General features: G+C 33.6%; 1 protein-coding gene across 2 annotated transcripts; it reads right to left on the minus strand.

Moving 5' to 3' along the window:
• Window positions 1-1,390: 1,390 nt before the first annotated feature.
• LOC148626164 (monocarboxylate transporter 14-like) lies at window positions 1,391-13,497 on the minus strand. 2 transcript variants are annotated; one of them, XM_088569917.1, is made up of 7 exons: window positions 13,391-13,497; window positions 9,259-9,292; window positions 8,427-8,753; window positions 6,384-6,527; window positions 5,032-5,892; window positions 4,443-4,568; window positions 1,391-2,916 (listed from the first exon to the last, which is right to left on the minus strand). In XM_088569917.1, exons 3-7 carry the CDS (start codon window positions 8,674-8,676, stop codon window positions 2,792-2,794), a joined length of 1,506 nt encoding a protein of 501 aa, XP_088426043.1. In that variant the 5' UTR covers window positions 8,677-8,753; window positions 9,259-9,292; window positions 13,391-13,497; the 3' UTR covers window positions 1,391-2,791. The 2 variants fall into 2 exon arrangements, with proteins under 2 accessions (XP_088426043.1, XP_088426044.1); XM_088569918.1 differs by lacking the exons at window positions 9,259-9,292; window positions 13,391-13,497 and adding an exon at window positions 9,002-9,099.
• Between the last annotated feature and the right edge of the window lie 326 nt (window positions 13,498-13,823).

A 13,823-nucleotide genomic window follows, 5' to 3' on the forward strand; every position in this document is an offset into this window, starting at 1 on the left:
TACATTGAAACTCGTTAAATAAATTATTTTCAATTAATGAAATGCTCGTTATATCTTGGCATATGATAGGAAGGGAAAACTATGACACGTTTCCGTATATTTGAAAGATTTGTAACTAATCAGTTCTCATGTTGCAGATGGATACACCGTAACGATCCACGAGTATAACCAACATAAAGAAAATTTTAAATAACAAAATGGCTCTTAATCAGTCATACAAAAGCATCTACTACTAGGTCAAAAGGTATGACAACTTATTAGAGTTACTGCTTTTGACACAAAAAATGATCATTTATAGGTTTAATCTTTCTTAAATATTGAATGAGTAGTAACATTGAAGGTGAGGGATGAGGCAGCACTTTGACAAAACAACACCGGGAACATACATTACTTAATACAATGAGACCTATCTGCAGTGAACTTCCAATGAGGAGCAAAATCATAGTCACACAAGACAGATGGTATTTATACAAGGTTAATTTTATATAGATTGCACACCGTATGGATATTTTATTCGTAGTCTTTTAAGACAGGTTATTGTTGAATACAGGTGGGCACTAAGACCGGATCGATTAATTTTGAAATGACGAGTTTAATCTGTAAATATGTCCTGGTAGGTTGCCTTACACACACCAAAAAACTGGCGTTAAGGTCGAAATTCCTAGAAAAGTGTACGAGTTGAGTGGCAAAAACTCAATACTACGGGCGCCGGAATTTAGTACAAAGGAATGGCTATTTGAGAAATGAGATATAAAAGTTGTTGTGTTTGTCATGGAATTTAGTTGAAAATATTTCCTTTTTTTCTCAATTTCGAGATGAAGGTCAAGATAAGAGGTAGACTTCAATATGTCTTTAGTGTCCTATACCTTGAACTGTTTTCGTAAAATTAAATTAAGAAAGTCGCCAAATCTTAGATAAACCAGTGAAAAAAAAACATTGTATATAACGAAAGTAGAAATTAAAGGGCTGTGCCAATTTGCATTTCTATTGTTGGAGTAACCAAAAAAAAAAAAAAAAAAAAAAAAAAAAAGAAAGAAAACAAATTTGATAGCCATAAAAAAAAATCAACATAGTAATGATTTCATCGCATGTATACTTGTTGGACTAAGAGTTATCTTCCCTCGTAGCTTGACATATGCATTTAACTGTGGCTCCCGTATTTTTGTTTGTAAATAAGAAATATTGCGTTGAATGAAAGTCTCAAAATTTATATTTATGCCGCTACGTTTAGAAGAGACAGACATTTTGACCTAAGATTCATTGTTTGTTCCTTAAAGAAAATCTGTCATTAGTCAGAATGAAACCTTTAATTGATGCACTGATCCACAAATCTTATTATCATTCTACAAAAGTGTAAATGGTTCAATGGTATACAAAAACACAAAATTAATTGCCATTTTCAACATTTATTATAGAAGTCTTGCTTTCAAACTGTATTACTAATGGAACACCACACATTAGCAAAATATATAAATTCTTCAGTCAAGCCACCTTTAGTGCAATTTGTTTCTGTTTCTGATTTTGTGTTCTGGAAATACATATTGTAGGCCAACGCAACTTGGGAGATGGTGTTTTGCTCATTTTACACTTTGGTTAACACCTACAACTAACATGATCAACACCAACTAACAACATAATCAAACATTTTAATAAAAATCACATTAATTTCCTCCTGATTATGTATTATTTACTGACCTGCAGTACCAGAAGGATGTTCGTTGCTCATGTTCAACCAGTTTTGTCAGATTTTCTCTGGTTTTATCCATATTATAGCATTAATATTTTTGTAGATTGACCACAACTTTTCTCTTCATAATTTCATTGAAATGCTATTTGAGAAATTTCAATGAAATTGTTATTTCTTTTTATAGATAAAATCTACTAAGACAAACCTGTGGAAAACCGTCATAATTTCAAATACTTATGTCTCAAAATAGAACACACTGGCCCTTTATTTTATTCTACTTTTATTGTTCTAGCATTAAAGATCTAGAAATATTTCAAACCCTTTGAATTCGTAATTATTCTTACACATAACAGCACATATCCTTAGAAGAACGTAACAAAGAGCATGTAAAAACATCTAGCATATCAATAAGAAAAACCTTTAAAAATGAAACATCTTGCATATTGATGCAAAAATCTTACATTTTGACAAAAAAAAAAAATCTTGAAAATCGATAAATATATTTTGCATATATAAAACAGAAAAAATACATTTCAATTAAAAAAATCTTGCAAATTAATAAAAGTAATCTTGCATATAATGATGAAATGTGGCGTATTAATTTTTTTAATGATGGATGGAAATTTATTTCTAAAGCATAATTTAATAACAAATATTGGGACGCAATATGATTACTAGAAACAGTGACGAAATTTCCCACAAAATTTTAACAAAATCCGTCAAGCGGTTTCCAAGGATAGGTACTCCGTGAGGCCTGTTTTGTCGTTAAAAGTTAAACAAATAACAGGAAGTTCAGGTTTGTCGATTAATAATTTCGATTAATCTAGCACCTTAAGAACTTCGCTTTATCTCAGTGATTTTGTAGGTGATGTAGTCTATATTTCCGATTTCAAAAGTTGTCTCTTGTAACAACCTGATTTGCTATCTGGTACACCAAATCCAAACATTACTCTGACAGAGCAAATGAATGAAATTATGAACACCACAGGAGTGCAACACGTATTTGTACATGAATGCAATCCTCATTTAGTAAAAAATGGAATTTATTTTTGTTGCGAAGACGGGTTACACTGGAATCTGTATAATCTTTTGCAAATCTTTATTTTAATTGGATGACGAATGCTGCTGTTCTTTTGGAGCAAAACACATTGTCAGACCACCGATAATGATAACACCTCCAGATCCGTAGAATGGATAATCATAATTTTTAGAAAGATTGTACATCCATCCTGAAAACGTAAATATAGCGTATGATAATGTATTCCATAAAATGTCAAACTAATGAATTAGAAACTAGAAAGTGCTGATAATGTTAACGATGTATATGTACATTTCACCTGATGTCACTTCCCGTTTTTTCATAAATCTAGTGCTTTAGTTTTGTTTCCCTTGTCTTCACTTTTTATGTAGAATCTTTTATATTCAGTTCGCTTCAGTGCCTGTATAGATCGTCTCTGTTTCATGTGTGCAGGTTTATGACATGTTTTGGGATATTGACGTATTTGAATAGTCCACCTCTGACGTTTCGGTATTTTCTTCCGATATTATGTGTGAAACCAGTGTCAGATCCAGTACATGGAAGGTTTTCGGGCCTAGATGTCCCTTCTTTGAAAACTTGAAGCAAAATGAAGCACAGAAACCCCCTTTTATATAGCTGGATACGTTCAGAATTTGGAATTTGTTGTTGCTGTTTTTGACATATATATATATTTAAACGTCTCAGAATGTGACGACTCTATTCACTACACTGCTCCATCGGATCAAATTGATACAGGGAAGATATGTAAACGTATAGAAAGGTCTGAAAAATTCCCACCGATGTTAGAACTGTCAAATTTGCGATGCAAATTTTTGGTCGTTCCCTCCGCGGGATTCGAATTCGTACCGCTGTGACATCTATGGCAACACCGCCTACACAAAGTCCAGCGCCCTAGACCATTCGGCCAGTTCTAACATCGTTGGGAATTTTTCAGACCTATATATACCAGAAGATGGTAAAATATAGATTGAATATTTCGGATAACTGATATCGTATTCAGCATAAAACTCATAAAACTTTATGAGTATAAAACTCGCATTTTCTGGTGATGTTAAACATATTTAGACGTTTATTTAATTTATTGTTATGTTTCGCATCGTTTTTAACGATCCATCACCCCGTAAGACTGATTGTTGACTTTTATTTTGACAAATATACATATATACTCCTCTGAATTTTCTATGACTGATTTATGGGAATATTTTAATTCAAACTTCACTTATATACTGTTCGTCTTTAATTAATCTACTCAACATGATATCTGGGGATTTTATAGGTTGCTGTTTGTGGGTTCATAGTTTACCTTTCCCAGTTCGTCTAACTTTTTATGAGCAGCTGGGTGGGTGTTTCTAGAAAACATAGGATGCTTACAATACCTATGCACCTGATGAATGCTCCCAATGTTAGTGAAATCAGAGTTGCTCATTTACTTTTGTTGCTTTGCACGTGTTGTTTTGGTTATTTTGTTCTTTGTTGTGATTGTCTGTTTTTTATGTCTGGTTTTTATCCGTGGATTGCATTATTTGGATTTCCGCTTGAATCTGGTTCCCTTGATAACTTTCATAAAATCGATTTCACGACCATGATTGTAACGTTTCTTAAAACAGGATCGCTTCATGTTTGTTTAACTGTTTTGTATTTTTCTTGTCTATTTTATTTTTGATATAATTGAATCATTACTAATCTTACATCGCCTTTATGCTAATGTAATCTTACCTACAAATGGTGGTCCTATGAAAAGTGCAATACCATGAATTAATAAAGCTATTCCTGTAGCATTTCCTAATAACTTTGGTTCAACCAAGTCCATCAGCACAACAATAAATAGACAGAAGTATACACCTAAAATAAATCATATTAAGGATGTAGACCTAAGGTAAGGGACACAACTCTTGCAAATCATTGGAACGTTTGTATTCAGCATTTGACATTTATCTCATATAAGCATCAAAGTAACTGGTATTTGTTTCATTTTGTTTCAAATGAAAGCCTGGAAATGCTTTGGTGAAATTGAATATGATACAAACATATCACTGATTTCATGAGTTATGTCCCTTACCCTAGGTCTACCTCCTAAGTTTTCCTGTGTATTATTTGTAGTTTATATCAGAAATACAGTTTACTGCAAAATGTTATATACAAAAACAGACTGATGTTGTGAACTATGTAAACTTCCGACTAAAAAAATAAACATGGTGTGTTTCAGTAACGAATATGGTGATAATTAATTGCCATTTTTTTATAGAATGGTTCTTCCATAAGAAAGAAAATATTTCAGGTATTTCAATATGACGTTAAAACTTACCCATAGAAAAGCCAAAAATAGCTGAATAGGTAGCCAAGTAGATTACAGTATTGTTAAAAGGAGAAGCTATTGTTACAGAACCACATATCATAAGTGCTACAGTATACAATAATTGGCGGTTAATATTGGCATAATTTGCTATGATTGCTATTACTACTCGTCCAAGAATATTTGCGAAGCCTATCACAGAAATGAAAAGAGCACTCTCAGAATGTGTGCGACCTCCCTCAACGGCACGATCAGGTAAGTATATGTATGGACATACCATGCCAAGCATCACAAGGAAGTTTGACAGCAAGAATAATACAAAAGATGCATTTTTCAATATTGAAAAATCATAGTACTTTGAAAAAACCTTTAAACATGGATTTAAAGTGACTTTCCTTCCCCTTGTTGCATTTTTGGAAGGTTTATTGTCATTCGATGGTAAGGCTTCGTTTTGAAACAATAAATTTTCACATCCCACTCGATTTGGAACACCTTCCTCATTTTCATGCAAATAAAGTTCATATTTTTCTGTTCTCAACTTTTTTATAGTATTTCCGTCTTTCATATGATCTCTATATCCATGTTCAATGAGTCTGACAGAATCTGTTTGCACAGATATTTCTTCATCTACATATGTCCTAAATGGTCTGAGCAAGGAACCGATTACAGCTATATTCAATATTATCCCTCCAACAATTAACATAGTCCCTCTCCATCCATAATTCTCTAATAAACATTCCATGACGGGAGCCAACACCATAGTACCGACTCCTTGTCCACACACTGATATTCCTACTGCCAGCGACTTTTTACTGTCGAAGTAAAAACCAATACTTTCAATGAAGGGAAGAAATGCAATGCCGAAACCTAACCCTAAAAATAAGCAAACACATTTCTTTTACAATTGTGTTTTCATTTTTTAACCTGATAAAATGACCATTTAATTAATATCTAAAAACTAAATCTAGTTAGAGCGGATTTTAGTATATTTTGACTCCGCTCATAAAGGATACAACCACTTGCATTTATCATAAGAGTGCTACCAGGTCTCAGGGCCACACAAATTGAAAAAAACCCACATAATTAAGTTTGAGAAAATTCTTTTAAGGACTTTGATTCGAGTTACCATGGAATTAAAAATATTTTCAGACTTAAGTATTTTTTAAGTTTTGTGGCGCAAAGGCCAGGAGTGTTAGACTAACCATTATTTAGAAATTATTTTTTTCATAAGGAAATTATGTCACATAGTCTAATAAGAAGATTGCTGATCAAATGGGTTGTAATATAGGAACATTTTCAATCACTTATCCTTGATTCAAAAGTGTGTAATCTATTGACATACATTCAAATTAAATAAGACTTACCAGCAACCAATCCCATTGATATGTAGAGGAAGAAGATGTCAACTGCAAAAAAGCTGACAATGTAACCACTGGAAGCAATTATAGACCCACATATACTAGTAACACGCGGTCCAAACCGGTTACACAGTACACTTGATAGAGGACCTACAAACAATATATATATATATATATAATTCTGAAAAAGTTTTTAACAAGTGTATACATACGAAAGGGTACAGGAGTTTGAAGAAAAAAGTATGAATTGATGAATCCGGAACTAAATTTTAATAATAAAAGAGCATTTAATCGGGTAGCTTGTGAAGGCTTTACACGTCATGAATAATATCAGACTAGTACAAAAAATGATCTAAGGATAGAAGCTGCATTACACGATTTTTTTTTGCATAAACATGTACTTATGTGCTAGAGGTTATGTGTGCTTTTAAAAACTGTTACAAAATATCTAAAACATATATTGGAAAGGATGATGTATTCGGCATTCGGAATATGGCATACATTAAGAGGAATCAAGGAAAACAGACAAACACAACAAAGAATATAAAGTAACAAAAATAATACATACAAAGTAATGAAAGTAACTGGGCAACTCAGACTCGACAAAAAATTGGGAGCATGGAGAAGGTGCTCCGGTAGGGTAAGCGTCCTCTGCTTTTCTAATTATATAAATGCACAACTAATATTATAAAAGACATGTAACGAGAATTAAACGGATACATTTGATAAGCAATTGCAAGATTTTTCTCGACTTTATTAACATATATCTTGTGTATACTGTTTCTGAACAAGAAAAAAGACTGATTTTGGTGGATTTTTAGCATGCATGAATCACCTTCAGTCTGATTGTTAGAAAGAATGGTACTTCAAAGCAGTTTTTTCGGCATGACATGGGTTGTGTCCTTATTGTATGCTTTATGGTGTACCGTGGTTCTCAATCCCGCATGGGAAGAATTGGGGATTTATTTTACAAACGATGGGAAGATAAGTTTTTGTAGGTTTAAACTAGTCTGGAGCTGGCATATTAGTTTATGGCTAGTAGTCTCTAGTTTGTACGTTCGTGTAATTTAAATTCAGTTTCTTTATCTCCGCTTTAACAAAGGAGTCAGACCTATTTGAACTGATTTTTATGTGCGTTTAATTGTGTAATATTTTTACCACATTGGCCAGATTTTAAAGCGGGTGTGATTACGCCAATGTACTTTAATCCCGCCATTTTTTTGCGGCCGTTTGAAGTCATTTATTTCTGGCCTCTGTATTTCCAGTTTCGTTTTCAACTTTTGTTCGTTTTTGTTATTTTAGTATATGGGTCAACTCTTTCGCTGTACCTATGTGTAATAATATTTTGGGGGCAGTTACAGCCTGCACTATGGTGTGAGAATTTCCTCGTCGTTCATTGAAGACCAATGGGTGGCCTTTGGCTAATAATTTCATCCTGGTGAGGTTGTTGTCCATTTGAAATATTTACCATATCTATTCCCGTTACTGTGAAAGTACCTTAATTCGTGGAAACCAATTTTCGTGGATAAGGAAAGAAACACAAATTCGTGAATTCTTGACTTTGTAGTTTTGAGATTTTCGGTACAAAGATCAAAGAGAATCTCATTTTCGTTGGGAATCAATTTTCGTGGTTTGGCCTATCCACGAAAACCACGAAAATTGGTACTCCATCAACAATAGTACTTTCACAGTATAATTGACAATACCTACTTATGATAGTATACAATACATTAACTCATTTATTGGCCAAGTCAACCGAGAATCGGTAAGTAAGCAATTACAAAAAGGCTTGTAGATTTATAAGTTAACTTGATAACCAGTCTTATATGCCTATTGACCATTCCTTCCAAAAAAGACCTCATACGATCACAATGTTCATCATAGTCCCAGAATTAATCGTAACAAGCAAACGACTGGTTGTAAAGTGATAAATAAATGCTACATGTCGTATTTGGAAGCTCTTAAACATTTCATATTGAATTTCCGGCATTCATAACTTCTAATGTCGGTCAATAAAATTTGACACTGCTTACATCACAAAACACTCACCTGTCACCATCATTGTTCCTACTGAAATTGAGCTGATCAATGCAGTCTCAGCCTTTCCTGTGTTCAGATCTTCTAAAAGTTGTACAAATATGATCCCTGACATGTTCCATATTCCAAACACAATAACGTGAGCCATAAATGAGGCAAACACAACAACCCATCCATATCCACCGTCAAGGAGAACAACTTTATTAAGTCGTCTTGAATTCGATGAATCTCTTCCTATTTTTAAAGAATTCTGATGTTTCATTGTGCGGTTTTGTTGTCCTTTATTGTGAAATTGAGGAAAACAACTCGGGTTCTGTCACACTAAAAATGTAGTTATACCTGAATTAGAAAGAAAATATCAGATGTTGGTTTAAAGTATTTAAATGTAAGAAAAATATGTAATGTACGTTTAAACCTTGATTTGAAGTAACGAAAAATAATCCATGGAGTTTACATACAACCAGAAAGAGATTAATCTAGTGTACCTGGAAGTAGGATATTTCATAATATTTTGGAGGATATATCAAATTGCATATTGTCAATTAGCTCTATCAATTTATATAAATATGAAATAATGTTGAGCTGACCTAAACAGAAATTCCTTTCTCCCAATATAATTATTAAGATGTATGTCATTGTTTATACACGATTAATTAATACAGACTTGTCACGCTTTTACATGTGGTATTCAATGTAGTTCTTGCTAAAATGCCAGTAATGCTATGACTGTAGCTAATAGCGTTTTATTGCTATCTTGCTATCTCTTGAGCAGTAGAACTGTCAAAATAATACCTGCTACAAAAGTACCCATGTATAAAAAAAACTAATTAAAGAGTTTACTTACTTGATTGTTGTTTGCAGGTTCTGCATATATTTACCTAAAAACAGAAAAAAAATGTCAAACACAAATATCGAAACTTTTATTGTTATTATATATTTATGGAGAAAGTATGCATATCAGATAGGAGATTTAAGACGCTTTAAATGTAAATCACTGCTCAAGATTTACATATCATATACATTTGAAAAAAAAGTTATGTAATATACCTATTAATATATTCAAAATAATTCTTTTTCACACTTCAATTGATAAAGTAGCATAGTATCATGGTTTTGTTATACACTACACTTTTTAAATATGGTCGATTTCTGTTTAGTGTTATTAATATATTGTCATTGAAACTTTTAACAAGCACCATTTGCTGAAATGTAGGACAAAGTATAATCTGTGTGCAGTAGTCAGTAAGATATGACGAAATATGTAATCTATAAACATTTGAAATTGGAAATTGAAACTCTTGTATTTTTGCCATTTTTTTATTTAAGCTTCACAGTTTTTTTTGGTTTGTTTTCAATTTGATCAGTTGAAAAATCAAGATTATCATGCGGCCAAAAATATCGAGTAATAGCTGAGCTTTCAGAGCCCTGTGTGAAACAAATTTTAAAAAGTCATATAAAGTGTTAAAGAATAATCAAGGGAACCAAGGTTATAGCGGCAATTAAAAGAATGTAATCCAGGGACAAAGACCAGACATGGCAAACATACATACACAACAAAGAACATGAAGTTACTAAAATCAAGCATACAAAGTAACAATTGCAAACGAGCAACTCGGACTCCACTAAAAACTGGGAGCATGGACCAGGTGCACCGGTAGTGTAAGCGTCCTCTGCTTTTTTAGAAACACCCGCCAATTGCTCATAAAAGTCAAGTCAAGACAATTGAGGAAAGGAAAACTATGATACGTTGAATAAACCCGTTTTCATAGCGCAGATGGATGATGACGACCATAAAACTTCTGTAGTCATGATGACTTCAATCATGTAGCAACATAATCCTGTTTATGAAGCGTATTTGTTAGAGCGATACCTTTAGAAAGGATATTACACAGAGATTCGTTTTCGATAATGGTTAAATCTCCCGTAACGACGTGACCAGAAGGACCATTTTTGAATGGAGAGGTTTTGCAAGAACAGTCAGGTGGTTTAGCCTTGAAGTCCTTAATCTCGAGGTTCTGCAATAGCCTTTTATAATTGAAAATTTTGGATGCGATGGGTGAAGTATAGGAATATGAAATAATTGGCAAAACCTCTCCATTCAAATATGGTCCTTCTGGTCACGTTGTTACGGGAGATTTAACCATTATCGAAAACGAATCTCTGCGTAATATCCTTTCTAAAGATCCCAAGTACCGTGATCCACGCTCCATAAATTGGAATTTAAAACTTTAAAAGTTCTTATGGATGCCGTCGAGGACTATGCAAGAAAATGGATAAAACTAGAACAAGAAGACATTGATTCTCTGTCAGAGTGGTTAAAGGCCGTGAGGTCTTTAATTTTGAAACGAATGAAAGTTTTAAGTAGGTCAATGAGTGCCAAGGCTACATCAGTTTTCAAAGACCCCGATGTAGCAAAAACATTACATAAGTTGTCTACTATACATGACAAATATGTTGTCGTACCAGCAGACAAAGCCCAAAACAACATTGTTTTTTGTCTGCAAAACGTTTTATATCCAATGTTTATATTATCAGAGGTAGACGTAGAAAATAATAGCAGTGATAAGACCTACACTGCTACCACTCTCTCCAAAGAAGAGATTGTGGAAAACCATAAATCTGTGCTATCCTCTTTTGGTCTCTCTGCCAAGGACGATGATTGTGATTTACCGTCTATGTACTGGATTTCTAAACTTCACAAGAATCCACACAAACAACGTTTCATAGCTGGATCTGCAAAATGTACCACAAAACCTCTTTCAAAACTTTTAACTTCTATACTCACAACTGTCAAAGAGGGTCTGCAGTGCTACCACAACACTTGTTACTCCCGTAGTGGTATTAATTCAATGTGGATCCTGAAAAGTTCAAAAGATTTTTTGGGGACAATCAGTTCAAGACTATTATCTGAATATAATAGCTTTAAAACCTATGACTTTTCAACACTGTATACTTCTATTCCCCATACTCAGTTAAAATCCCGACTTAAAAACATTATACATCGTTGTTTTTCCAAAACTTTTAACTTCTATACTCACAACTGTCAAAGAGGGTCTGCAGTCCTACCACAACACCTGTTACTCCCGTCGTGGTATTAATTCAATGTGGATCCTGAAAATTCGAAAGATATTTTGGAGATTATCAATTCAAGACTATTATCTGAATATAATAGCATTACAACCTATGATTTTTCAACACTGTATACTGTTATCCCCATACTCAGTTAAAATCCCGACTTAGACGGTACACCTAGATACAAATATATAGTTCTTGGTAGAGATTCCTCATACTTTGTAAGAAATAATTTCAAATCATCTTCCAAATATACAGAGGAAGATATTTACAAAATGCTGGAATTTTTAATCGACAACATATTTGTCCAATGTAGTGGACGTGTTTTTCAACAAACGGTCGGCATTCCAATGGGAACAAATTGTGCTCCTTTACTAGCTGACCTATTTCTTCACTCTTATGAGGCTGACTTTATAGCTGATCTGATCAGAAAGAAAGAATATCGTTTGGCTAGATCCTTCAATCTCAGTTTTCGCTGTATACTATATAGATGACGTATTATCTTTAAACAATCCTAATTTCGGGGATTTGATACATCGCATCTACCCAAAAGAACTTGAGATAAAGGATACTACAGACACTGTGAAGTCAGCTTCATATTTTGACATACACTTAGAAATCGATGGTAAAGGAAAACTATTGACCAAACTTTACGACAAACGTGATGACTTTTCATTCAGAATGGTCAACTTTCCTTTCATCTGTGGCACCATCGCTTCGGCTCCTGCGTATGGAGTGTTCATATCACAACTCATACGTTATGTCAGAGCCTGCCGAAACTACGCAGACTTTTTGTATCGCGCTAGAATTCTAACAAATAGGCTTCTGGAACAGGGTTATGTTGCTACAAGATTGAAGTCATCACTACAGAAGTTTTATGGTCGTCATCATGAACTCGTGGATCGTTATGGTGTGTTCATCAGCACCATGAAAACATTATTCAACGGGTCATAGTTTTTCTTTCCTCGTTTATCTACCCCGGACTTGACTTTTTATGAGCAACTCGGCGAGTGTTTCTAGAAAAGCAGAGGACGCTTATCCTACCGGTGCACCTGGTCCATGCTCCCAGTTTTTAGTGGAGTCCGAGTTGCTCATTTGCTTTTGCTACTTTGTTACGTATGAATAATTTTAGTTACTTTATGTTCTTTGTTGTGTATGTCTGTTTTCCATGTCTGGTCTTTGTCCCTGGATTGCATTCTTTTGATTACCGCTATAATCTTGGTTGCCTTGATTACTCTTAAAAATGTCCAATGTATCAGTAAGAAGAACGTAATAATGATCATGCATAAAAAATGTGAATACAAATGAACAAATCTTGCATTTTGATTAAAAATAAAAATCATGCACTATGATGTAAAAATCTTGCATATTGATAACAAAAACTTGTATGTAAAAATATATATTGCATATCTATCAAAAATCTTGCATTTCAATATAAAAAAGCCTTGCATTTTAATGAAAAACGAAATTGCATATTAAGAAAGAAACTAATCTTGCAAATAAACGGTAAAATGTTAAATGTTGGAATTTAACTTAAAAGCATAAATTAACAAACAAGCAACTCATAGCCATAAGTTCCCCGATTGCGCAAAAATGTTTAAATTCAAAAGTACCATAACTCCTGTAAAATTTGTCAAATCAGAATAACAGTGAATATGATCAACTACAAATGGTGACTTAAAATTCTACGAAATTAAACAAAATTCGGCAAGCGGTTTCCGAGGAGTTGCGTTCACATGTGTGACGGGACGTACGGACGGGCATCGATATTTCTATATACCCTTCCTCCTAGCGGACGGAGGACAAAAATGACCTTTGCAACAAATCAAATGCCATAGCAGGTGACATGTTTGAAAGAATTTCTAAAAATATGCATATTAGTAAAAATATAGCTAAAGGTTTACATCAATTTTGAAGTTCTTTGTCATAATCCAAACAAACAAGGTTTCGAAGGTACTCCGTGTGGCCGGTTTCGTCGTTAAAAGTTAACAAGTACTATCTTTAAAAAAAGATAGCCGACACGGTAAAATTTTCGTTTTTTTTAATTTCTATATATCTACATTTCTTTCAAAAAAATAACACATGGCACGCAATTACAAATGTTCGATACGTTCGAACGCCACTAAGTTATCAGTATTTGGCCAATCGGGAAACAGAATTGCGATCAGGTGACTTGCGTTTCCATAGAAGAGCGTCCTTAAGGTCAAAGTGTAAAAAGCAAAACTATACCGACTGCGTCGGAAAAACACGAAGTTCAGGTATATCGATTAATGATTTCGCTTTATTAAGCACAATATTAACCCCGTTTTATCTCAGTGGTTTTGTAGGTAATAAATG

This window comes from Perna viridis, chromosome 2 (genome assembly GCF_037379345.1).
Source record: "Perna viridis isolate PV_CMFRI_1.1 ecotype Kerala chromosome 2, ASM3737934v1, whole genome shotgun sequence".
In the NCBI taxonomy this organism is placed as follows: Eukaryota; Metazoa; Mollusca; class Bivalvia; order Mytilida; family Mytilidae; genus Perna; species Perna viridis.